This window comes from Liolophura sinensis, chromosome 10, assembly GCF_032854445.1.
Source record: "Liolophura sinensis isolate JHLJ2023 chromosome 10, CUHK_Ljap_v2, whole genome shotgun sequence".
Taxonomy (NCBI): Eukaryota; Metazoa; Mollusca; class Polyplacophora; order Chitonida; family Chitonidae; genus Liolophura; species Liolophura sinensis.
Window position 1 is genome coordinate 4,081,416 of NC_088304.1, and position 25,520 is coordinate 4,106,935.

A 25,520-nucleotide genomic window follows, 5' to 3' on the forward strand; every position below is an offset into this window, starting at 1 on the left:
TATCACTGACGCCTTGCTCAGCATGAGGATTACTGACACCATATATCTAATAATACGTGGTTATAATATCTTATAATTATGTATGGTCTCACATATTTCAGGCAATCATATCATTACTCTGCACCATTGTATGGCTACATCTTCAGGTGTGGTCTTCTAGGACACGATTCTGGCGTATCATGTGGCAACAATTTTTTTTTCTTGCAGCACTGGATGGCCACATATTGCCAATGCACTACTTCTTCAGGAATGATTTCTGCTGCACTGAACTGCCAAAGATACTACTGTAGTGTCTGTATATGTCTATACATACCTCTGCAGTATATGCAACTCAGCCAACAATGAATAAATGTGAAAGTTATATAATCCACCTATCCATTTTGTTCAGTTTATAAGTCTTCATCCTTTCCTGTTTATCAAGCCTTCCAATCATATAAATATGTCCTCAATTCCTGAGATAGTCTACACTTTCCACAACAAAGGTGAGAGATAGTCTACACTTTCCACAACAAAGGTGAGAGATAGTCTACACTTTCCACTACATAGGGTGAGAGATAGTCTACACTTTCCACAACAAAGGTGAGAGATAGTCTACACTTTCCACAACAAAGGTGAGAGATAGTCTACACTTACCACAACAAAGGTGAGAGATAGTCTACACTTTCCACAACATAGGTGAGAGATAGTCTACACTTTCCACAACAAAGGTGAGAGATAGTCTACACTTTCCACTACATAGGTGAGAGATAGTCTACACTTTCCACAACAAAGGTGAGAGATAGTCTACACTTACCACAACAAAGGTGAGAGATAGTCTACACTTTCCACAACATAGGTGAGAGATAGTCTACACTTTCCACAACAAAGGTGAGAGATAGTCTACACTTTCCACTACATAGGTGAGAGATAGTCTACACATTCCACAACAAAGGTGAGAGATAGTCTACATTACCACAACAAAGATGAGAGATAGTCTACACTTCCCACAACATAGGTGAGAGATAGTCTACACTTTCCACAACATAGGTGAGAGATAGTCTACACTTTTCCACAACAAAGGTGATTTTCAAGTTTTATTATATTTTTATACCCTTTGCCGACATTGAACAATGATATACAGTAGTATCTCTGCCTGTAAAACACCACTTGAAATTAGTATGGCATTATGATGACATGTTAATCTAATTCAATTAAGATAAAATCTCCTACAAACCGACCACCTCACTTGCATGACCAGTGTATTCTCTGACGTTTGGTGACATTTGGTGACACTTGGTGACACTTGGTGATGTAAGCCAGGAGAATGCACCACATCACTACTAACAAATTTATTCAACTACGATTGGTACTTCAACAGAAAAGGATACTCCCATGAGAGTTGACTGCCAGCAGGATTTTAATTAGATTAGAGGGAACGCTTTTCTGCTACCTGGTATCTTTAATATGAATACATGCTTGGCATTATCATTTATTTTACGCGTACATCGCTACTATGATAAAAAGTGCAAGAACAACAATATATTTAATTCCAAGCTCTTTGTTATATAGAGCTTTAACTATACAAGCTTACTATATTTATTTTAAATGCAGAGTGTGTCCAGCTTCCTATCACTGGACTCAACTTCCTATCATCTTGTCTGTAGTCTCAATGGAAAGTCCATCATCAAAATTTGTATACAAATAAGAGTGACAACTTTACAGCAGTGTCTTTAAAAAACAGAATTAAGGAGAAAAATTCTGACTGACAAATTGTCTGATCAATTGAATGGAGAGAATTCATTCTACATCAGCATACTGAGAGTAACTCAAAACGCCAACTAAAAAAAAATTCCTTGTAGATATTTTACAGTCTGGATGCAAATTTAAGTTTGTGTTAAAAATAAATTTATTTACATCCTGTCTTTGTACAAAGTGTCTTCTTTCAATAAATACTAAATAGTGGCTCTTTACTCACAAACTCTTTTTTTACCTTCAACATGTTCACTCAAAACCTCAGTACTGTCATTCTGAGTAAAACCTAGGTATTATTTGTCTACCATTATGTGTCAACAAACTCAACAGTCTCAAATACATGTACAAATATTACAAAGCTCAGTTTGGGGGGTTCGGATGAACATACAAAATTGAAAATGACCATGAAAGAAGTTTCTAAGTAAACACATCATAGGGGTGATACTTAAAGATGATTTTCAAAGTCTGCAGTACTTTTGAATTGCACAGCCCTGTTCACCAGTTTTTGATAAAAAAAAAAAAAAGAGAGAGAGAAAAAAAGGAAAAAAAATGAAAATTGTCTAAATATGTCTATTAAAATGATAACATTTCAAAAAACGAGCCATCAGACTTAGAAAATGCCACAACGGTCAAAAACATCAAAACAAATGTCACAAACACGGACAGGTTTGCTGAGGTTGAACTTGACAATGGGAATGTCTTTGGAGGAACATTTTGAGCAAAGAAGACGTCCACAGTGGCGGCTGTAAGAACAGAGATGATATTTATAAACATACCTATGATGATATCAATTTTAAGTATTTATATGTTTATGTTGATTTATGTTGTACTTATGAATATTTCAATTTATAAAGAAGATTTATTTCAGGTTGTGGGGAAAGGGCGGAGCCTTGAGGAAACCCACAGAATCTATGAGTGGAGGAACTGGGCAGAAACTTGAGGAAACCACAGAATCTATGAGTGGAGGAAACTGGGCAGAAACTTGAGGAAACCACAGAATCTAAGCATCTACCTGACAAACCTCACATATATGAGTGGAGGAAACTGGACAGAGCCAGGAGGAAACCACAGAATCTAAGTATCTACCTGACAAACCTCACGTTTATGAATGGAGAAAACTGGACAGAGCCAGGAGGAAACTTTAGCACCTAATCATGTACCTGACAAAACCTCACCATTTATGAGGGGGAGAAAACTATGCAGAGACTGAAGGAAACCACAGAATCTAGCCATGTACCTGACAAACCTTAAGAAAACTGGGCAGGCTCTGGACGAAACGATAGCACCTAAGCATGTACCTGACAAACCTCAAGTTCATGCGTGGAGGAAACAGGGAAAGGAGGTCTAGAGGAAACCACAGCACCTGACAAACCTCAAGTATGGGGTACGCAAACTGTGTCCACCCCAAACATTGTTAATTAATCTGATCAAGCTGTAAATTTTTATAAGGTTCCACTGTATTTGTTCACTAAAACCACTTCCGATTTCTCACTTTATCCACTATTTGGAAGCCATTCTTCCAATTATTTTAACATAAACATGTAAAACTTAACAGACTTGTCAAATTCAACTGACTGGGCGTTCAACAATGTACTCAACAATTTCACATTTATATGGCATCAAAAATTTCTCTCGTCGAATGAAAATAGAGCAATCTATTTTATAAACTGTGTTCACATGGCGTAATTTGTCAAATGCTGAAAAATAATTTTTTATATATATATATATATATATATATATTTACTCAAATCACCGAACTCAACAATTCATTATGGCAAATCGCACTACAGTGCAAAAATCACTGTTTTGGGCTCTGATAAGTCAAGGGCTAGAGATCTTGATAACTAAAAGCTCCTCTGAGACAGAACTTTACCATAGAGGGCCTACACTGCATAGTAACAAGGCCTTTTGAATTGTGTTCAAATTTTTTTGGTCAAAAATCACTTCATCACAACAAAATAATTTTGCAGAGTTTAACTCACCAGTGATGTTTTCTTGTTTTGATACCAAACTTGACATTGCATTCCAAGCAGTTCTCGCCTTCATTCCATGGGGGCTCCTTAGAGAGCATGTCTGTGGGAAATATGCAAAATGAAGAATGGGAACATATTGAAAAATATTCTGAAAAACTTTGCTATTTACTTTCCTTTCTTGTAAAATGTTCAGACAAAAGGCCTTGTATATATTATAGCTGAAAAGTTAATTGTGGAAACAATTTGCATACTCATTTATAGCAGGTACCATAAATCAAAAGAATAAAAAAGAAAAAAGAATCATTTAACTTATAAAACAGCAGTCACTTTCTGAAGCATAATGTGCATTAAATGATTAAATGAAGGAGTGGAATGTCCAGGACAGAAAAACTCGCAGTGGAAATGTAAAAAAATACACAAACCAACTGTATTACAACACTTATTCAATATCATAAACTTCAAGAGATGGGATTTAAATGGTCTTCAAATGTTGAGATTTCATTCTGCAAAACAGAAATTTAGAGCACTGTAGATTGTAGTTGTATCAGGCTCTCAGCTTATTCCTGTGTTCAGATTAGTCACATCGGGTTCTCAGCTTATCCCTGTGTTCAGATTAGTCGCATCAGGTTCTCAGCTTATTCCTGTGTTCACATTAGTCACATCGGGTTCTCAGCTTATCCCTGTGTTCAGATTAGTCACATCAGGTTCTCAGCTTATTCTTGTATTCAGATTAGTCGCATCAGGTTCTCAGCTTATTCTTGTGTTTAGATTAGGTCGCATCAGGTTCTCAGCTTATTCCTGTGTTCAGATTAGTCGAATGAGGTTCTCAGCTTATTCTTGTGTTCAGATTAGTGGCATCAGGTTCTCAGCTTATTCCTGTGTTCAGATTAGTCACATCAGGTTCTTCAGCTTACTCTTGTGTTCACATTAGTCACATCAGGTTCTCAGCTTATTCCTGTGTTCACATTAGTCACATCAGGTTCTCAGCTTACTCTTGTGTTCACATGAGTCGCATCAGGTTTCTCAGCTTATTCCTGTGTTCACATTAGTCACATCAGGTTCTCAGCTTATCCCTGTGTTCACATTAGTCACATCAGGTTCTCAGCTTATTCCTGTGTTCACATTAGTCACATCAGGTTCTCAGCTTACTCTTGTGTTCACATGAGTCACATCAGGTTCTCAGCTTATTCCTGTGTTCACATTAGTCACATCAGGTTCTCAGCTTATCCCTGTGTTCACATTAGTCACATCAGGTTCTCAGCTTATTCCTGTGTTCACATTAGTCACATCAGGTTTTCAGCTTATTCTTGTGTTCAGATTAGGCGACACCAATTTCATATTGTGTTTTATGGGCAAGCTCATTGTAAAAAATCCAAAATGGAACAAAAATAAAACTGAAAACCCACCTTTAAATTTGTCTGATCTCCAGGTTTTATGATTTTCCTGTTCTTCTACACATTCTGATCATGTGAATGTCTTAAACATGAAAATTTGCCAAGACAGTGCACATTTTCCACAAACTGGATGATTTCCAAATTTTTATTTTTAGACCCTCCCCTGACATTTTAAAAAGATTTATTCTGCCAATAAAACAACAATTACAACTAGTGTCGCCTTATAGCCCTCAGGCAAAATTACACATACAATCATCAAACAAAACATGTCACATATCCATTATCTGTAAAGATGTTTGACACAGTACCATTTAATAATTTCAACATTGTGTCAGAAATCTCCTAGAACATACCTAGCAGTTTGAACAAAAGCTGTTTTGTTGCCACCGGAGCGTTGAAAATGGTCACACCCTGTTTGTTGATGATGCCTAGTTTGGCTCCAGCCCTCACAACTGCCCGACAAAGATTCCCATTGCCATTCATGTACGCCAGTAGCAACACTGTGGATAAAGAAATATGAGATGCTAATTGGTTTTTATGTGTTTGTTTGTTTGCTCTTGAGAGGGCCTTTGCTTATGTTGCAATAATCCAGAAAGCTCTCACCAATGCAATCGCGGTGAGTTCAAGTCCAGCTCATGCTGACTTCCTCTCCAGTCATACTTGAGAAGGTCTATCAGCAACCTGCAGATGGGTTTTTTTTTCTGACCATAAAAGTGAAATATTCTTTAGTGCGATGTAAAACACCAATCAAATACATAAATAAATTGTTTATTTTTGCATGATCACAGCCAAATCATGACAACTGAACAATAATTTGCTCCGGATTCTAAGTTCCTTCATTAATTTTGATAGGTTTTATCAGATGTACCCTAAATCCTTAACCTTTTTGTACAAAAGGTGTTTATTTTGTCATATTTTGAGAGGATTATTCTGTCTAGACTAACGAAATAACACATTCCCAAAAGCTATGACCTTTGTCACCAATCCAATCAATGTACAAGAAGTTTTATCTCCTCATCAAACTACTTTTGTTGATATATTGTACATGCATATACACTTTTGCACTTATACGTTGCCATCTGCCTTTTTCACTGATTCCAAAAAGAAGGTACATTCATAATTTATTTAGTACAAATAAGATCCAAGAATGGAAGTGTTATACGAGTACTTACCTGTATTGCCCTCCGTATCCGGGACATCAATTGGATATTCCGGCATACATTCTCGAAAGAGTTCAAAAATAGCTGCCGCATTTTCCTTTCCATATTGGCCCAATACATGCATTGGATTTTGTCCTCTACATAATGAGAAATTTGATAGAAACATAAAGAAACAATTTGAACTACATGTGCAGTATTTCCCCTCATGTTTGGTATGGAAAATTGCCCCCTCAGAAACACAGAATGGTTTTAAAAATGGTACTTATGATGCCAACACTTAAGTTTTTCTGATACGAACTTAAGCGAACTTCACAAAAAACTCCAATGTGGCCTAAAATGTACATGAATCGGTAAGAATCAAGCCAAACGTACAACCTGAAAAACGTTAAACTTTAGACAAACTACAGTATGTAATGCAAATGTTAACACACCTGTTCATTTCACCTTGTACACAGGACACTATATAAGCACTGTCACAGAAAACTGGACCATTTAAGTGTCTTTTTTCATTTTACGCATCACAGTAAAGTTGTACTGGATTAAGTCATAGAATGTTTAGACTTCAAACTCAGTCTAGTTAATGGCTGAGGCTGCAGAGGTATAATCTTGACCATAACCTGTTTTAGTGCATGTCCTACCTTGAGTTTGTGACCTCTGCATTAATGTTTGACTCGGTCAGTAACACCCTCACTGTGTTCAGATTGCCAAGCTGAACAGCCACATGTAGAGCTGAAAATATCAGAGGAACAGGCAACTGCAGACCAGGCAGGTGGAAATATGGAAATATGACAGGAACAGGCAACTACAGACCAGCAAGGTGTAAATATGGAATATGAAAGGCAGAGGCAGCTATAGACCAGCTGGGTGTAAATATGGAAATGTGACTGGAACAGGCAACTACAGACCAGGTAGGTGTAAATATGGAAATATAACAGGTAGAGGTGGCTACAGACCACTTGGGTGTAAAGATGGAAATGTGACAGGAACAGGCAACAACAGACCAGCTAGGCGTAAATATGGAAATATGACCGGAACAGGCAACTATAGATCAGCTAGGTGTAAATATGGAAATATGACAGGAACTGCCACAGACCACTTGGGTGTAAAGATGGAAATGTGACAGGAACAGGCAACAACAGACCAGGTAGGTGTAAATATGGAAATATGACAGGAACGGGCAACTATAGATCAGCTAGGTGTAAATATGGAAATATGACAGGAACAGGCAACAACAGACCAGCTAGGTGTAAATATGGAAATATGACAGGAACAGGCAACTATAGATCAGCTAGGTGTAAATATGGAAATATGACAGGAACAGGCAACAACAGACCAGCTAGGTGTAAATATGGAAATATGACAGGAACAGGCAACTATAGATCAGCTAGGTGTAAATATGGAAATATGACAGGAACAGGCAACTATAGATCAGTTAGTGTAAAGATGGAAATGTGACAAGAATAGGCAACTATACACCAGGTAGGTGTAAATATGGAAATATCACAGGGACAGGCAATGTTAGAACAGGACTGTACACCTATTGCGTGAGTCATACAATACAGGACCACAGTGAGAATTATCAGAGGGGGAAACCAGGCGAGGCAGCAACAAGTTCCATTTCTGAAGTCTTCGGTAGAACCTGATCCAGGTTTGATTCCAGATTTCCCAACTTCAATGCAGACAGTCTAGCCATCAGACCATCAGGCCATCGAAGCATTTCAAACAAATATGATAAATAATGAAAATCTATTCCATACCATTGTTGTTGTTTTCATCTAAGGCGTCAAAGTTGATGTTATTCTCCAGAAGAATAGAGCAGATGGTGGCATGATCTTTGGTGGCAGCCAGATGGAGGGCCGTTTGTTTGTGGTGGTTGACTTCATTCATACTCGCACCCGCTAACAACTGCAACAACAATGAGTGGGGGGGGGGGAGGGATATATTCATGATATTGACACTAACTGATCACATTGTATGCAGCGTGGTCCCTCTGTATTTGTACACGGGCATGAATCCGAGATCTGTTATATACTTATAATTGATCAGATTGATCCCTAACTTGTTTTGTTGTATGTGTAAATTGTAAATGTTGTGATATATTTACAGCTCACCAGATTTCTGACCTCTGTATTTGTACACAGACATGAATCCGAGATCTGTTATATACTTATAGCTCATCAGACTCAGCCCTAACTTGTTTTGTTGTATGTGTAAATGATGTGATATGTTTACAGCTTACCAGATTTCTGGCCTCTGTATTTGTACACAGACATGAATATGAGATCTGTTATATACTTATAGCTCTTCAGACTGAGCCCTAAGTTGTTTTGTTGTATGTGTAAATGTTGTGATGTTTACAGCTCATCAGATTTCTGACCTCTGTATTTGTACACGGACATGAATATGAGATCTGTTGTATACTTATAGCTCTTCAGACTGAGCCCTAAGTTGTTTTGTTGTATGTGTAAATGATGTGATATGTTTACAGCTCACCAGATTTCTGGCCTCTGTATTTGTACACAGACATGAATCCGAGATCTGTTATATACTTATAGCTCATCAGACTTAGCCCTAAGTTGTTTTGTTGTATGTGTAAATGATGTGATATATTTACAGCTCACCAGATTTCTGACCTCTGTATTTGTACACGGACATGAATCCGAGATCTGTTATATACTTATAGCTCATCAGACTGAGCCCTAACTTGTTTTGTTGTATATGTAAATGTTGTGATATATTTACAGCTCACCAGATTTCTGACCTCTGTATTTGTACACAGACATGAATCCGAGATCTGTTATATACTTACAGCTCTTCAGACTGAGCCCTAAGTTGTTTTGTTGTATGTGTAAATGAAGTGATATATTTATAGCTCACCAGATTTCTGGCCTCTGTATTTGTACACAGACATGAATCCGAGATCTGTTATATACTTACAGCTCATCAGACTGAGCCCTAAGTTGTTTTGTTGTATGTGTAAATGATGTGATATGTTTACAGCTCACCAGATTTCTGACCTCTGTATTTGTACACGGACATGAATCCGATATCTGTTATATACTTATAGCTCATCAGACTGAGCCCTAACTTGTTTTGTTGTATGTGTAAATGATGTGATATGTTTACAGCTTACCAGATTTCTGACAATTATCTCTGACCCAGCCACGACAGCCAGGTGGAGAGGGGTAAGCTGCTTGGAGTCCTGAACCCGTGAGTTCACGTCTGCACGCACACTGATCAGAAACAGCACACTCTCAATGTCACTCTTCTGTATCGCAGTGTGCAGGAAGTTACGGCCCTTGTTGTCTACCTGGAGTATATGAAACCGAACATTCACAACAAAAGGAACATTTAACAAATACTAAACCGTTTCCAGTAAAAGTCTAAAAACGTAAAATTTGAACAGTTTGTGTTCCATCATTATTTAACAAGATTTAAAATATTTTATTATATATTCTATTTAAAAAAAGGTCCTTGTTCGTTGTTCTCCAACGAACTGGCAGAGACCAGAAATGCCAACAGATAAATGGCAGAGAGGACGGATGAACAGACAGACAGAAGTGAGAATATGGATGGACGGACAGACAGACAGATGGACAGACAGACAGATGGACATTGTCAAACAAAATCAAAACAGCTCCAGCTATACAAAAACTATTACCTGTTCAGCGGCTGTGGGTTCTCTATTAAGAATTGCTTGAGCAGCTTTGTTGTTCTTGGTTGTCATGGCAGCGGCAAAAGGGGTCATACCCTGTTTGTCCTTGACAGTGAGGTCAAGGCCAGGGTGTGAGAGGAGAAGAGAAATGATGACGACATGCTGGTTGAGAATGGCCACATGAACGGGGGTTTTCCCCTCTGCATCCTGTTGAAGTAGAAACACATTGTCAAAATATATTCTGTAGCTTTCCTCGATATACCCTGGTATCCCTTCTCTGGATTTCACCTCGTCCTTGACAATATTTCAGTCATATCATAATGAGAAGTGATGAGGCGTGTGTACATACATGTATATTGCACCGTTTTGTAAAAGTCCATGCCGTCAAAGTACCGCCTCTGCTGAAGATCTGGTGCAGAAGTCACCAGACATGACAACCTCGTCCAGTCATGTTATACCTCTCGGTGCTAGGCACCAAACAAAGCAGCAAGAAATACCATTTTTAAAGTCTTTGGTGTGACCCCCACCTGGGTGAGATCCCGTGATCTCCTGACATCAAGGTGGACGCTCTAGGCAAAAGGATATCCAAGTTGTCCATCCCCTCTTTCATGTGTCTTTCTTCTAATTCAAACACTCATTTGGTGCCAAAAGTATTTTAAGGGTTTCTTTTGATGTATTGAAATTAAGTTTGGTAGCAAATCATTTTTCTGCTGGCAACTAAAGTATCCTGCTTTTTGAACTTTACAATAAGCCAGAAAATAATAATGATGTAAAACCACACTCAGCCATGGAGGTCTCCCCCCCCCCCCCGCCACCCCCAAATTATTTATTCTTGGCAAGAAATGATGCAAAACTTTTCCTGGAGCAATTAAACACATTTTACCAATACATGTATATCTTCAGAAATCTTATTCCTTTGTTTTGTTTCTGAACTGACAATGCCATGACATTAATGGTCTCATTGGATTGCACATCTACAATGTTGTCAACATAATGCTGAACGTTGGCAGTCAAAATGAAGACGTACCTGTGCATTGACATCAGCTCCATGTTCCATCAGACACTGCACAACCTGTTCCAGGCCCCAGGCACAGCTCAGGTGTAACGGGGATTGACCATCCCTACAGGAATATACAAATACTGAGTAATACAGAAGACAGACATTAAGGGAATTTAGAGACATCCACTAAATAATTAGTGACAAATTTTTTTTACAGTTTTAGTGAAGGCAATGAAATATATTACGCTTATGTGTAAAGCACTGGTGTAAAACCGAAATACAGAGAAGGACTTGTTGAAAAACTGTTGATAAAGGATGGTGTAAAACTGAACAAACTACCTAAGAAAAAATCCTTGAAGTATCTTGTAAATGCTGTAAATGAAGAGCTGAAATAATGAACAGTTGACTGAAACATAAAAAATGACATGGAAAAGTTTTGATCTGAGGAGAGGATGACTTACGTGGCTTCTTCCCCTCCTTCTCCATTAGGCCCAGGTCTACGAGGACTATTCTTATCACAGCCACTGTTGAAAACACAAAACCAAAGACAAAACTAAATCTTACATACAAAGCATTTTCGAGTCATATCATTAGTTACATGGTTACTCAGTGACAGGGTACAGAAATATACAGTGTCACTAACCCTCATATGACCCTGGCCCCATACAAGGGTTACTGACACCATATATTTCTGTATCTTCCTGTAATGAATTCATTCAGCAAAAGACCCATCAATACAGTGCAGAAAACTGATGTATAGTCCTCCTGACCTCTCACATAGGGGGCAGTTCAATTCAATTCAAATACTGACTAAACCTACCTTCTGATAAGAAAACAGGCCACAGATTCATTGTTCTCGTCTATGGCTCTATGAAGCAGCGTTTGTTGACAGTCATCTGGTCCCCGCCCCCAAACATCCACATTACAGCCGTGTTTTACCTGGTCAGGTGAGACATAACTCTATCAAACACAAAACTTTCACTCTATGTTTTCTTTATAAAGTGAACATATAAAGTTATAGACCAAAGCATCATACATAAAAAATCATTCAAAATTTAAGAGTTTTAATATAATCTAAGGCTACACCTATTTCACTTTGTGGTTTATGAGTAAGCTGACATTATAAATTCAAACAAGAATTTTCATTTTTTTTGATCTTGACAGTTTTAGGATTTTCCTGTTTTTCAAGGCTTTCTGATCATGTAACTGTCTTCAGCAGGAAAAATTAGCTTGATGGTCTAGATTTCGCAAACATAAGATTATTTTCAAGTTTTATTTTCATTTTTATACTCTCCCCCGACACTAAAAAAAGATTAATTCGCCGCTTAATACGACAATTTCAATTAGTGTGGCCTAAGGAGTTTCATATGGTTTAATTATATGTCATAGGCAGCCCCTCATCACTTGGAAGGGTGTTTTGGTCTTGTTACCAAAGATGTGAGATCAACCCCAACTTTGGATAGGGAATTTTCAAGACTGTCTTGCTTCATTTGTCCTTTGGACCTTCATGCCACGACGTGATCAGCCTTGTATGGTCTTACATGAATGGCAATCATTGGAGAATTCAGGGGTCGGTGTTTCAATGTAGCAACCTGGTGTTTTTCTCAAACCATAAAATTTGTTGCCGTTGTATAAATGAAAAGTCCTTGAATATGGCATGAAACATCAATGAAATAAAATAAATATTGTATGTTTATACCTAAACTTTCATTCATAACTAATCTGCCTGATTCTGACGGTCTTTGTTTGGAAGATAGGATGATGTCCTTCTGGCAAAATGTCATCTTCAGCCACAAAAGTTATTATCAAAAATTTATTATTCCACATAACTTCCATAACAGGATACCATTAAGGCCTGATAGATTACTCTCCTAATAGGGTCCACAATTACCTCCCTTGGTGTAACTCTCTTTTATGAAGGAGCTAATTTAGTGGACATTGACAATACAAGACATGGATTCATGCCCTCACCCACCAGAATGGAGGCCAAATCCTCCTGACCTCTCTCAAGGGCCTCCCACAGGGGGCAGTTCCCAGACTCGTCAATCACATTCATATCCGAACCCTTCACACATAAGGCATCCACAACCACTGGCAGCTGGCGTTTGATTGCCAGCTGAAGGGGCGTGTCTCCATCAGGGGTTCTGATACAAAGCAAACAAAGTTGTTGTGTTATAAAACATGTGTGATTGACTTTAAAGAAAAAAGAAAAGGTTGCCCAGCGGGCAATCTGTTTAGCTATATACGACTGTAAATTTTTAACGTTTTAAAATCACTGGACAAACCCTGCAAAAATGCAACGGAAGAGTTTAAATTTTTTCACTATGGCCAAATATTTAACTGGATGAAAGTCAATGAACAATAGCTAATAAATACAGAGGAAGAGAATTTCCCTACTTGCAGTTAAAATCTGCCTAATATAAGTCAGTGAGAAATGCTGAATGTACATAAGCACATTTAATATTCATACTTGAGGTTAATGTCTGCCTGATGATTCAGCAGAAACTGGGAGCTTGTTGTGTCCTGATTCTGAATGGCCTGGTGCAACAACGACATGCCCTCTGAGTTCCTCTCATTAACATGGGCGCCCTCCTTGAGAAGCTGGGAGGCGATCATGTGCAGGCCATTCCACAACGCTAGCCCCAGGGCAGACTGCCCCTGGGAATCCTTAATACTGAAATTAGGTAATATCTTGAGCTTGTCAGTTCCAACACTGACACCCGCTGAAATGAGAGGAGGAAATCTTCAGAACCCAATTTGAGAAAGCTAAAAATTACTACTTGGTAAATATTTAACTAATTGTTTCATAATTAACATCATGCCATGTTCAGGAATATTTTCCCCATACAACGGCAGTCAGTTTTAGGGGTGGAGGAATCCGGAGTGCTCGAGGTTAACCAGCAACACTTTCTCTGACAGACTTTCCCATAACGGAAACACAATGTACATTTTTTGAAATATTAATAGTAGAAAATCAGCATATGCATGCAATATTATGCCAAAATATTTCTGCTCTTTCAGCCGTTTCATAAGAAGGTTTCTCATACATGCCGATCAAAAGATTTACCTTTGTAAACGATGAACTCCTGAATGACTTCGTCGTGCCTGTTCGCGATAGCTAGGTGTAAAGGCGTTTGTTGTGACACAGGCTCGTCCTCATCTGTAAAGCCTAGTTTGGTCAGATCTGTGGGTTTGGTTTGAGCATTAGGGTTCGCTCCCTTGTCCAGTAGGAGGCGTACCAGTTTTGTGAGGCCATGCTTACAGGCAGTGTGTAATGGTTGTTCACCCTGGAAGAGACATAAATAAAATTTGATAAACATGTAGCTGGATACAATAGGTAATAAAAGAAGTTTGTTTGAGAGCATTTCTCAGCAAATATATTTTTTTATCTTAAATTCAAGTTGACTTAGTCTATATAGCAAATTCAGTTACACAATGAAAAAGGACATCTGACATACACTTTAAGAAAAGTATTGTGTGCTTTACGTTACAGCAGCTAAATCTTTAATCCACTTTTATTATGTTTCATACTTCTTATCTATATATAGCACAAATCTGCCATGTGACAAATGTTTTTATTATCTATATGATGTTCTGGATATCAATTTTCACCTGAAACCTAGGCTATTAATCATCATCTAATAACACTAGTGAACGACCATATGAATACTTATTTCTAAAGATGATAAATCTCACCTTGGAATTAGCTACATTGACCTTCGCCCCATTGGCTGCTAAGAACACGGCTGCTGCCTCAAAGCCTTGGCGTGCTGCCAGGTGGAGTAGACTATCACCAGTGTCAGGGTTCACGGCATCGGGGGAGCAGCCATGTTTGAGCAGTCTTGCAGCAAAACTGTCCTCCCCAAATACTATCTCCGACCCCTTCTCACTATTTTCCATGGCAGCCTGTGGAAAAACAAGACCAGAGACTGACTTGGTCTCACTAAAACCTTACCTATATGAAATAAAATTAGAGAATGTTCTGAAATAAATCACAGGTCTATCATACAAGTTTTGTCAAGATTCTTCTATAAAATCCTGTGTGACCCATCTACATGTAAGAACTCAGTTAAATCTTCAGAAAAGCTATGAACAAAATTGTTGTAATTTGTCATTTGGGATAACACTGTTTCCATTTCTTTTGGAAGGTAACATGAGAAACATGAATTTCATTATATTTATTTATTTACCAATTAAACAAGCAGATTGGCATTTGATTGACAGTCATCACTTGACCTTTGACCTTCTCCACTTACCTTCAAGGCCATCCATAGAGCTGTATGTCCATCCAAATTCTGAAGTTCAAGGTCCAGGTTGCCATGTTGAAGTAAGATGCTAAAAACTGGCTCATTCTTGCAGAATATAGCACGATGTATTGGAGTGCTGCAAACAACATCAAACATCTAACTGATTAATTTGAAGGTCTTGTTTTCCACATATTTTATACATCATCACGTTACTCTTCTCTCTCAACATTTTCATTTGCCATGCAACGGACATACTCATGAGCACCAAAAAAAAAAAAATCCCTCTCACCATAGGACCGAGTAAACATCAAGAACAATAGACCCATGAATATACCTATGAAATAGTTTTTGTTTTGTTGTGTTTAAGCTTGGTTTAATTCAAAATATTATTTCATAAATTTTCCTTAATAGTGCCAAATTATACTTTGTATTTTGTCAATACTCACTTTCCCTCTGTGTCCTGAGCGTTAGCGTTTGCGCCACTGTCTAGCAGCAGTTTTGCGATGCGCGTCATGCCCTGTACGGTTTCCTCGCTGGTAACCTCAGGGCTAAAGCTGCTCACCATGTGTAGCGGTGTTTCTCTGTCCATGTGCGTCACTGCATTCACATCAGCCTGATGCTGAATCAGAAACTCTGCAGAAAACTCATCCCCTAAAATAACAAATTTTAACTTGTTGTTGTGGTTTACTCCTTCATAGCCAGATTTAGATGGGATAACCCGAGAAAAAACACAGCAACACACCATGGCAACAATACAACCCGAACATGAGAATGTTCAAGCAAAGGTACATGTACTAGTGTGAATACAGTTAGCTCGATTTCACCTGTACTATCACCGAGACACGTAACACTGTGGCATGGACAAGACTGCAACTGGTTCAACAATAAAGTTGACTTGAGTGGTCAGCTTAAGGACGGTCTGTTGCAAAGGAGACCATACTTTATTTTTTGAAAAGGAGAATGATGAGCAGAATTCTGTCAAAATCTCTGCTTTTTACCACACTTTGTGTCACTTCTCTTTGCTGAGGGAAGGGGAAAACAAATCCCTAAAGCATCCATTGATAGTCGGAAAAGTTTTTCAATGTTTATGGTTTGATATCAGAAGTCGCCACTCTTCCTGTGAGAAGAACTGTTTTGGACCAAGACTGAAATGTGCCCCTATTACCAGAGAGCACGATGTGGGTTGTAACTGGGCAGCTATGGTGAAAAAGGTCTTTGATCTATCAACTGAGCAAAGTTTTTATGAAGTTTGATAACAGATCCTTCTGAAGTAATTCCTCACCTCTTTTAATAGCCTTGTGCAGTAAACACTTCCCAGCATTGTCTCTCTTGTTTACATCTACCTGATTCCCAAATATGGTATTGGCAACACTCTTCTGTTTTGACACAAGTGCTAGGTCCAAGGGGAGGTCACCCAAATTGTCTATTTCATTCAACTTGTGTGAAAGCTGAAAAATAGATGGCATGAAAACTAAAATAAGTCAATGGATCACTGAGACTAAGATTCATGTACTTCACTTCAAAATGAACATATCTGACAGTCAGACATTTGTAAAAATAAGCCAATTATATAGAACGAAGACCAAATGTCTAGAAAAAAAAAAAAAGTAAAATATGAACTGACAAATATTGTTTCTAAATTTCCAGTCAAAACTAACACAAAACTAAATTCTGTACAAAATGCTTTCTTAGAATGGCTAAATATTTAAAATATTAAACATACAGATGATTATTACTAAACCATTGTAAAACTAACCTCTGAGTTGAACTCAATGAGATAAAGAAATACGACGTCTTCTCTTTTGGCCCTGATGGCCGTGTGAAGTGGATATTCCGTCTTTGATTTGAACATCTGATATAACAATGGTGCTGGCATACAGGAAAAATCCTCACTCGTGAAGTCGCTCTGGTGAAACAAGACAATCATATAATAATCATTACTTAGTAATTAATTCATCACATTTGGGTTATACTCACATACTCATGCCATACTCACTTCTACAACTGCAGTCAGTTTTATCGGTGAGGGATATCATGCTGCACGAATTAAACCACTGGCCCTTGGCAAACTGCAGATGAACTTTCCCACACGATACGATACACACAGACATTCACCCACAGAGCAAGATTAATTTATTTATTTCATTAATTTATTTGATTGGAGTTTTATGCCTTGCTAAATATTTAACTTATACGACTGCGGCCAGCATTATGGTGGGAGGAACCCCATGACCATCTGCAGGTTGCTGGGAGATCTTCGAAAAATACAGCTGGAGGGGAAGCCAGCATGAGCTGGATTTGAGCTCACAGCGACCACATTTGCTCCAGGGTCATTGTGCCGTGCTGGCATGCTAATCCCTTTGGCCACAGAGGCCCCAAGCAAGATCAATATGTACTGGAGGAGTGCAAGTGATCTCCAACAATCTACATGTAACTGTAACAAATTGCATAACATTAATTCCACAAAACCTGGTTTGTAGGCAGCACCTTTCACATATTTTCTTCACCAAACAATTAACTGTGAAAAAAGTCTCTAACGAAATCAAACTTAAAGTGCTTGACAATTTTCTATTCTTACCCAGTGGTTAGAGATGAGCTCTGAGCAGTGGTTCTTCAAAATGTCCGCCTCCATTTCCTCTGCTGTCTGGTAAAACCGTATACAGTTTCGAACATTCACGAAAGACATGAGAGCATTTTCACATCTGAAACAATGACAGGAACAATCATCTACGACATTCTTCATTCCATCAGAAATAACAGAAGAAACATAGATTGTGCTTTCAAAAAAGTATTTTAATTTGTTTACTGAACAAAAGATTATGTATTACAGCCAAAACATGTTTCAGCCAGTTCATGGTAACATTTAATTGATAAATGCTAATTTATCTATTTCACCACAATATGGCTGAAATACTGCCGATGTGGCGCTAAGCCATAATCATTCATTCATTCATATTTAATCTATTCAAGCTGCTCCCTTACACAGGTACTAAAGATGAAAGCATGAGAACATCATGCTGAAAAAGCTCACACACCTGGATTGCAATTCACGCCTTTCCAGGTAAGACATTTCATAGTAAACCAGCACCTGTCTGACTTTTGTAGCTACTATATTTCACCTTCAGTTTAGCATTTCTTAACAGGCACCTGTCTGACTTTTGCAGCTACTGTATTTCACCTTAAGTTTAGCATCTCTTAGCAAGCACCTATCTGACTTTTGCAGCTACTTTAGTTCACCTTTAGTTAAGCATTTCTTAGCAAGCACCTATCTGACTTTTGCAGCTACTGTATTTCATCTTAAGTTTAGCATTTCTTAACAAGCACCTGTCTGACTTTTGCAGCTACTGTATTTCACCTTCAGTTTAGCATTTCTTAGCAAGCACCTGTCTGACTTTTGCAGCTACTGTATTTCACCTTAAGTTTAGCATTTCTTAACAGGCACCTGTCTGACTTTTGCAGCTACTGTATTTCACCTTCAGTTTAGCATTTCTTAGCAAGCACCTGTCTGACTTTTGCAGCTACTGTATTTCACCTTAAGTTTAGCATTTCTTAACAGGCACCTGTCTGACTTTTGCAGCTACTGTATTTCACCTTCAGTTTAGCATTTCTTAGCAAGCACCTGTCTGACTTTTGCAGCTACTGTATTTCACCTTAAGTTTAGCATTTCTTAACAGGCACCTGTCTGACTTTTGCAGCTACTGTATTTCACCTTCAGTTTAGCATTTCTTAGCAAGCACCTGCATGACTTTTGCAGCCACTGTATTTCACCTTCAGTTTAGCATTTCTTAGCAAGCACCTGTCTGACTTTTGCAGCTACTGTATTTCACCTTCAGTTTAGCATTTCTTAACAGGCACCTGTCTGACTTTTGCAGCTACTGTATTTCACCTTAAGTTTAGCATTTCTTAGCAAGCACCTATCTGACTTTTGCAGCTACTGTATTTCACCTTAAATTTAGCATTTCCTAACAGGCACCTGTCTGACTTTTGCAGCTACTGTATTTCACCTTAAGTTTAGCATTTCTTAACAGGCACCTGTCTGACTTTTGCAGCTAGTGTATTTCACCTTCAGTTTAGCATTTCTTAGCAAGCACCTGTCTGACTTTTGCAGCTACTATATTTCACCTTAAGTTTAGCATTTCTTAACAGGCACCTGTCTGACTTTTGCAGCTAGTGTATTTCACCTTCAGTTTAGCATTTCTTAGCAAGCACCTATCTGACTTTTGCAACCACTGTATTTCACCTTCAGTTTAGCATTTCTTAGCAAGCACCTATCTGACTTTTGCAGCTACTGTATTTCACCTTCAGTTTAGCATTTCTTAACAGGCACCTGTCTGACTTTTGCAGCTACTATATTTCACCTTAAGTTTAGCATTTCTTAACAGGCACCTGTCTGACTTTTGCAGCTAGTGTATTTCACCTTAAGTTTAGCATTTCTTAACAGGCACCTGTCTAACTTTTGCAGCTACTATATTTCACCTTAAGTTTAGCTTTTCTTAGCATGCACCTGTCTGACTTTTGCAGCTACTGTATTTCAGCTTAAGTTTAGCATTTCTTAACAGGCACCTATCTGACTTTTGCAGCTATTTTATTTCACCTTCAGTTTAGCATTTCTTAGCATGCACCTGTCTGACTTTTGCAGCTACTTTATTTCCCCTTAAGTTTAGCATTTCTTCAGTGACATATTTTGCTGGATTCTGACTTTTTCACTCACCTTACAAGGAAACTTTAAGGTTATTTTTTTATAACTTATTTATCTAATTTGGTATTTTATGTCGTACTCAAAAAATATTTCACTTACACGAAATCCCAGGGGAAAATCCACGGCCATCCACAGGTTGTATAGGTTTTTTGGAGAAGTCTGATGAATTTCTTATCAGAAGAACATAAGCTATGTATCAAAAGTATTATTTTGTGGTCATCATGAGGTTATGAAAGTGTTTCTTTTTTTCATTTTTATTCATTTGACATCTCAAAACTACTATTGTCTGCCAGTGCTTATAACACTTGCATTATACTGGAACTTACTTTTTCCTCAAGTCGGTCAGTTTGAATCTACTGGAAGCTTTCAACAGCTCCAGTAGAAAAGTGTCATCATTCTTGATGTCTATCTGATCCGTGTACACCCATTTTAATATCCCAAGGCCAACTTCCACATTAAAATCTACAAACACAAACATGGTACAAACATATATAGCAAGTGAACTAAAATTTCCTCCAAAAAAAAAGGAGTGCACTCTTGTAAGTGAATGTCATAAAATATTACTTTTGGTGCTGAATCTCAAATTTCTCCAGTAGGGTGTCATGGTACCTTTCTTAATATCTTAATATATACAAATCTTAAAACTTCTTTCCAAAATCAACAGAACTCTCAGAATAAGGAAAAGAAGAAACTAATAGTCACGGGTGAAAATGAGCAAATAGTGCTGCATCACTGAAGCATGAACTGAACACATCAGACCCCCTCCCCCACAACAACAGACACACATTTACATCATTTGTGCCTAGTTTTCGGTTGAGGTATAGCTCAGACTTGGTCTTGTTTATTTCCTTGGTATTCAGTGTTAAAAGTCAAACGCATCTGCACAGATAAGCTTCACAAAGAAGAGTATTGTGGCAGCTCCAACAAATGTTACAAATCAACACATGATTCAATATTCTTTAAACAAAACGGAGATATTAAATTATACATCACCCCATGCTGATCAGTCTACATACATACATGTACTTTAATAGTCTGACATATAGTCTGCTTATATCAGGTAAATGCGGCCGCTGTGAGTTCAAGTCCAGCTCATGCCGGCTTCCTCTCCGGCCGTACATGGGAAGGTCTGCCAGTAACCTGTGGATGGTCGTGGGTTTCCCCCGGGCTCTGCCCGGTTTCCACCTACCATAATGCTGACCGCCGGCGTATAAGTGAAATATTCTTGAGTACGGCGTAAAACACCAATCAAATCAATAAATAAATATATATCAAGTAAATACGTGTTTATGGGAAAAAGACTTCGGAAGCAGTCACCCTGCACTTATACGAACTGTAGCTAGAAGGAATTTCCCTTGGTATAGCGCTGGATTGTGGAAATCCATGTTCAAATGCTTTGTGACCCAAAGGGAAAAATCCATCAACCATTACCCTAGGATCATCACCAAACAGTTTCTAAGAAGCATCTGACTCTGGCCTGTGAATATGGGTGAGCCCTGGGAGTGGAGAGGATTAGAGTAAATGCTATAGCCAGTCAATATTCAAGCATTCACACTGTGGGGCACCATGGAATTTGAACACTGATCCCCACAGAATCCAGCACTGTACCTACTGAGCTGAAGGGAAATCCCCACTAGTTACTGCTAGTATAAGCACTGGAATACTGCTCCCATTACACTCTTCCATACCAGGAATTTCCCTTTAGCTCACTAGGTAGAATGCAGGTTTTTTGGACATGGAGATCTAAGTTCACATCCCCACTGTGACCCACAGAGTAAATCCTTCTGCCTTTACACATGTAGTTTTATGAAAGAAAACCTTAACTGAAAGAAACTTGTAGGCAACTAACAGTACCTGTGAAGTCAAGTTCTGACACATCTTCTAAGTTACTGACTCCCCAGCAGTCACTTCTGGCTGCCAACACAAATTTGTGCGCCTGGATTTGATCTCCTCCATCCAAACGAACAATCAGATCACTGAGGAAAAACAAAGGGGAAATATTCTGTGAACAAAATGATGAAGTAGTAATTTTTGTTTGATTTTTTTGGGAAAAAAAAATGACTAGACCAAATATACATACATGCATCAACAAAGTATCCAACACGAAGATTAAACAGCATAACCTTGTGCAATGTTGCGTTGCGGTTCGAATTTTAAAACATTTGCACACACTGAGAAAACAGAAAGCACTGCCATGTTATTAATTTAACCTCTCTTTATAATCCAAGGAAACAGTTGTTTTCCCTTATGTCGCACAAACCCTGGTTTGCCATTTAATCACATGTGCTTGGGTACGACTGACGCAAAATCGTGCATCCAGTTACTTCAACATGGTGCATCAGGCTGCTCTAATATGGTGCATCCGGTTGCTCTAATATGGTGCATCCGGTTGCTCTAACATGGTGCATCCCATGTACTCGTAGGAGCTCCAGACTAAAAATTGCTTTATTATGTTACCAAACATCAGAAAATAATGGCCATGGGCCTTTAGGTCTGTTTCAAACCACTCTTCTTGCAGTTTACTGGTTGTCTTTTATTTTAATGCCTTTATACTCAGAATGAATTTTTGACAATGCCCGCCAATATACTACAAGCGGAGGAAGCTGGAGTGTCCTGAGTAAACCACTAACCTTTGGTAAATTACATGTAAACTTACAAACTTATTCCATAGTTTTTACATGACAATGGTGGAAGGCAAATGTTCTCCAGTATGTATCATGTTAGACTGTACTAAACAGCACCATCAACCACCTATTGCCACAAATGTCCCAAAGATAATGGGTGTAGGGGATAAAACTGTGATATCGACTTAAAGTGCATAACCCACTGTTTTCAAAGTCACTATAAGTGAGTGAGTGAGTGCTTGGGGTTTAACGTCGTATTTAACAATTTTTCAGTCATATGGCGACGAAGGAATCCTTAGAAAGCATGTAATGTGCCTCCTTGTTGCAGGACGGATGTCCACTGCTCTTTTATCTAGTGCTGCTTCACTGAGACACCTTACCGAACCCAAGTAAGCCGCCCTGCCCGAGCCTTTATACTGATACAGGTCAACCAGTCCTTGCACTATCCCTTTCATGCTGAGCGAGGAAGTTACAACTTCCTCTTTAAAAGTCTTTGACTCAACCCAGGATTTGACGCTCTACCAACTGTGCTGTCGGGGCCAGAAAGTCACTATAAGAGGCAGTGTATTGGACCAAAAATTTTATTCATGACAATGTTACTCATGTTTCCTGATTATGAGAGTGCTGTTGATTTTGGAAAGTTATTTTGAAGATTGTTTAATATCCTACCAGAAAAATATATACATGTATTACAGAACCAAAAAGTAATATTTCATAACCACTACTTGCCTCCAAACATGCACTGTCAGGGACAAATTTCAGGTCAAACCACAAAGACTGCACTGAGGCTTTAATAGAAACCTTGAGATACTACTGATAGTTTCTTGGCATAAGTCACACACATACGAATTCTGAATTTGAAAGTTTCCACAATGGTTACCTGTATTTTGCTTTATTGAATAAGTCTGCAACAGTTTTGAGCAGCCTGGCTACAAAGTTGTCATCATCCAGCTGGCCTGATGTTGCCGCGGACAACTGGTACTTCCTCTCCACCTCAGCTAATTTGTTCTGAAGCTTGACATACTCTTCACGGAGGAGACTAAGGTGATTCCTCAGCTTAACCACCTCAGCTGCCACAGAGGACAAAGAAATAGCACTAAATCAAATATCACTTAACAATTTATCATCTTTCAAAATACTCAATACTCACTTCTCAAAAAACTTCTTAAATGGCATTATAAGACAGACAAATCAATCAAAATCAAGCAAAAATAACATTTTCATCTGCCTTATAATACTACTTAAGAAGTTTTTTGTGAATGTTGCACTGACTTACATTTAAATCTTTCATAAAAAATAAAACATTTATGCCGACTGTTGGGTGTTAATTTACCATGTATTCTCCCAACACTATCCTGAAAACTGTTGCTGTGCATACAAAGTCTACAATTTGCCGGTTTCTTGAAATAAAAAGGCATGTACCGAGAGTGATAGCTCTATGGAGATACCACAGGTTTATATACACACATAGCCCTAACGGATAACACTGACTTACCCTAAACTCCTTAATTCTAAATGTGCTGCCCTCAACATACTGATGTTGTCCACTATATTGTTTGAATTAGCTCAAGTTAGCTGAGGTGTTCCAGATACAGTGTTCAGCCTGTGTCACAGCTAACTCCACATGAACATTTCATTAACCTTTGTAAGAACTCGAACCCATCCTAACATTTGGTATTCTCTGATTCTCTAATTCATCTGTCATCTGATGAATTTAATTTACACCAACTCCAGGCAATATTTCTTCCAACGGGACTTTTGATCAACAATTAAATATTTTTTCTGGGGGGGTGGGGGGGGTGCCTTCAAAATATAAGGTTATCCTGGGCAGTGAATTTTGTTGTCAGTGATTTACCTTTCAAATACACAACTCATACATGTTCTTTGCCACAGGTTAGAAGTCAAAACATTGTGGACATTAGTGTGACTGCTTTGATTCAAAAGTTGAAATGGTTGGATTGCTGTTAAATGATGGTTTACAGATGGAGTCTTTGGCATGTCTACACTTTTATCTTCATAGAAATAGTATAGTTGTATAAAAGAAAATAGAATTGTTGGTGCATATTTTAACAAAGCACATTTTATTTTGCCCAGTTTTCTGCAAGAAAATGAAACAAAGTGTTGTTATTGGAAGTTGGATATTCCGTCTATCTTCTGTAAAACAGAGATCATAAACTCTGTCAGCATACCAGATAGAACAATAATGGACAGCCTTCACGGGTAAATAAAAAAAAACATAAAGACTTGTTAAGATTACTGAAATTTTAAACATGGAATCAGATGGGAAAGGGGCTGAGCACGATGTAAGGCGTGTCTCATCTAGTTTGAGTTACCATAATCCCTGCCTATTTCTGTGTTCAATTTATGTCAGCTTAATGACAATCTTTGCTTTGTACTGACAGGGTGTTGCCCAGGTCTAGAGTACTTGACCAAAACTTCGTGTACATGTCCTACAAGTATCACCTCAACTTCACGAGCCATGTTTGAATTTACTCTGAAACAAGGCTGATGAGATGTGTATGTCCTGTATATGGACAAGTTTTGGTTCAGTGCATGTTTGCAAAGAGAAGCCATACAAACAGTGGAAAACATCAGTATGTTGAGAACAGCACACTGCAAACTGAGAAGTGCACACTAAGTCAGTGCACGCCTATTCAAGACTGTGGACATCCGGGCATTGATCGTTATACTCATACCTACAGGCTTTTCTCGCACAGACACGGCGGTGAAAACATTATGTTACCAACTTGGGAGTTAGTACAGAACTCTGGTTCATGGCTTCATAAGACAAAAACCAGATTTTGTTAGCTTCCACAATTTACATGAGCTGTACTTATTGTTCTGTTTTCTATCACACTGTAATTTCCAGTTATTATCAGCCATAGTTTTCAAAATCCAGTGTTGTTTCACCTCATCGTCTGCTTTCCACTCCATGATGTGAGTGAAGTGGCTTGATGTGTGCAGTCTCGAATACGGCATTTTTACTAAATTTGATATTTGTTTCATTCTTCCAAGCTAAGCCTTCAGAAATACACTG

At 38.3% G+C, this 25,520-nt stretch overlaps 1 protein-coding gene across 1 annotated transcript; it reads right to left on the reverse strand.

The window, feature by feature from the left end:
• Positions 1 to 2,292: 2,292 nt before the first annotated feature.
• On the reverse strand, positions 2,293 to 25,462 carry LOC135476416 (rabankyrin-5-like). Its single transcript, XM_064756436.1, has 24 exons — positions 25,317 to 25,462; positions 23,364 to 23,579; positions 21,714 to 21,835; positions 20,186 to 20,321; positions 17,739 to 17,862; positions 16,917 to 17,066; positions 16,443 to 16,608; positions 15,607 to 15,811; positions 15,170 to 15,296; positions 14,610 to 14,819; positions 13,981 to 14,200; positions 13,384 to 13,636; positions 12,889 to 13,057; positions 11,734 to 11,852; positions 11,375 to 11,437; positions 10,941 to 11,034; positions 9,920 to 10,120; positions 9,392 to 9,568; positions 8,016 to 8,163; positions 6,897 to 6,987; positions 6,271 to 6,395; positions 5,452 to 5,598; positions 3,714 to 3,804; positions 2,293 to 2,474 (listed from the first exon to the last, which is right to left on the reverse strand). The coding sequence occupies exons 1-24, from the start codon at positions 25,460 to 25,462 to the stop codon at positions 2,342 to 2,344; spliced, it is 3,633 nt and encodes a 1,210-aa protein (XP_064612506.1). The 3' UTR covers positions 2,293 to 2,341.
• Positions 25,463 to 25,520: the final 58 nt, after the last annotated feature.

Excerpts from the sequence above, each read along its gene's own strand:
- LOC135476416 (XM_064756436.1), bottom strand. The coding sequence starts at position 25,462 with ATGCCGTATTCGAGACTGCACACATCAAGCCACTTCACTCACATCATG. Across the intron at positions 8,164-9,391 it reads AGATAATTGTCAGAAATCTG|TTGTTAGCGGGTGCGAGTAT; the intron begins GTAAGCTGTAAA and ends TTGTTGTTGCAG. Across the intron at positions 6,988-8,015 it reads AGATGAAAACAACAACAATG|CTCTACATGTGGCTGTTCAG; the intron begins GTATGGAATAGA and ends TGATATTTTCAG.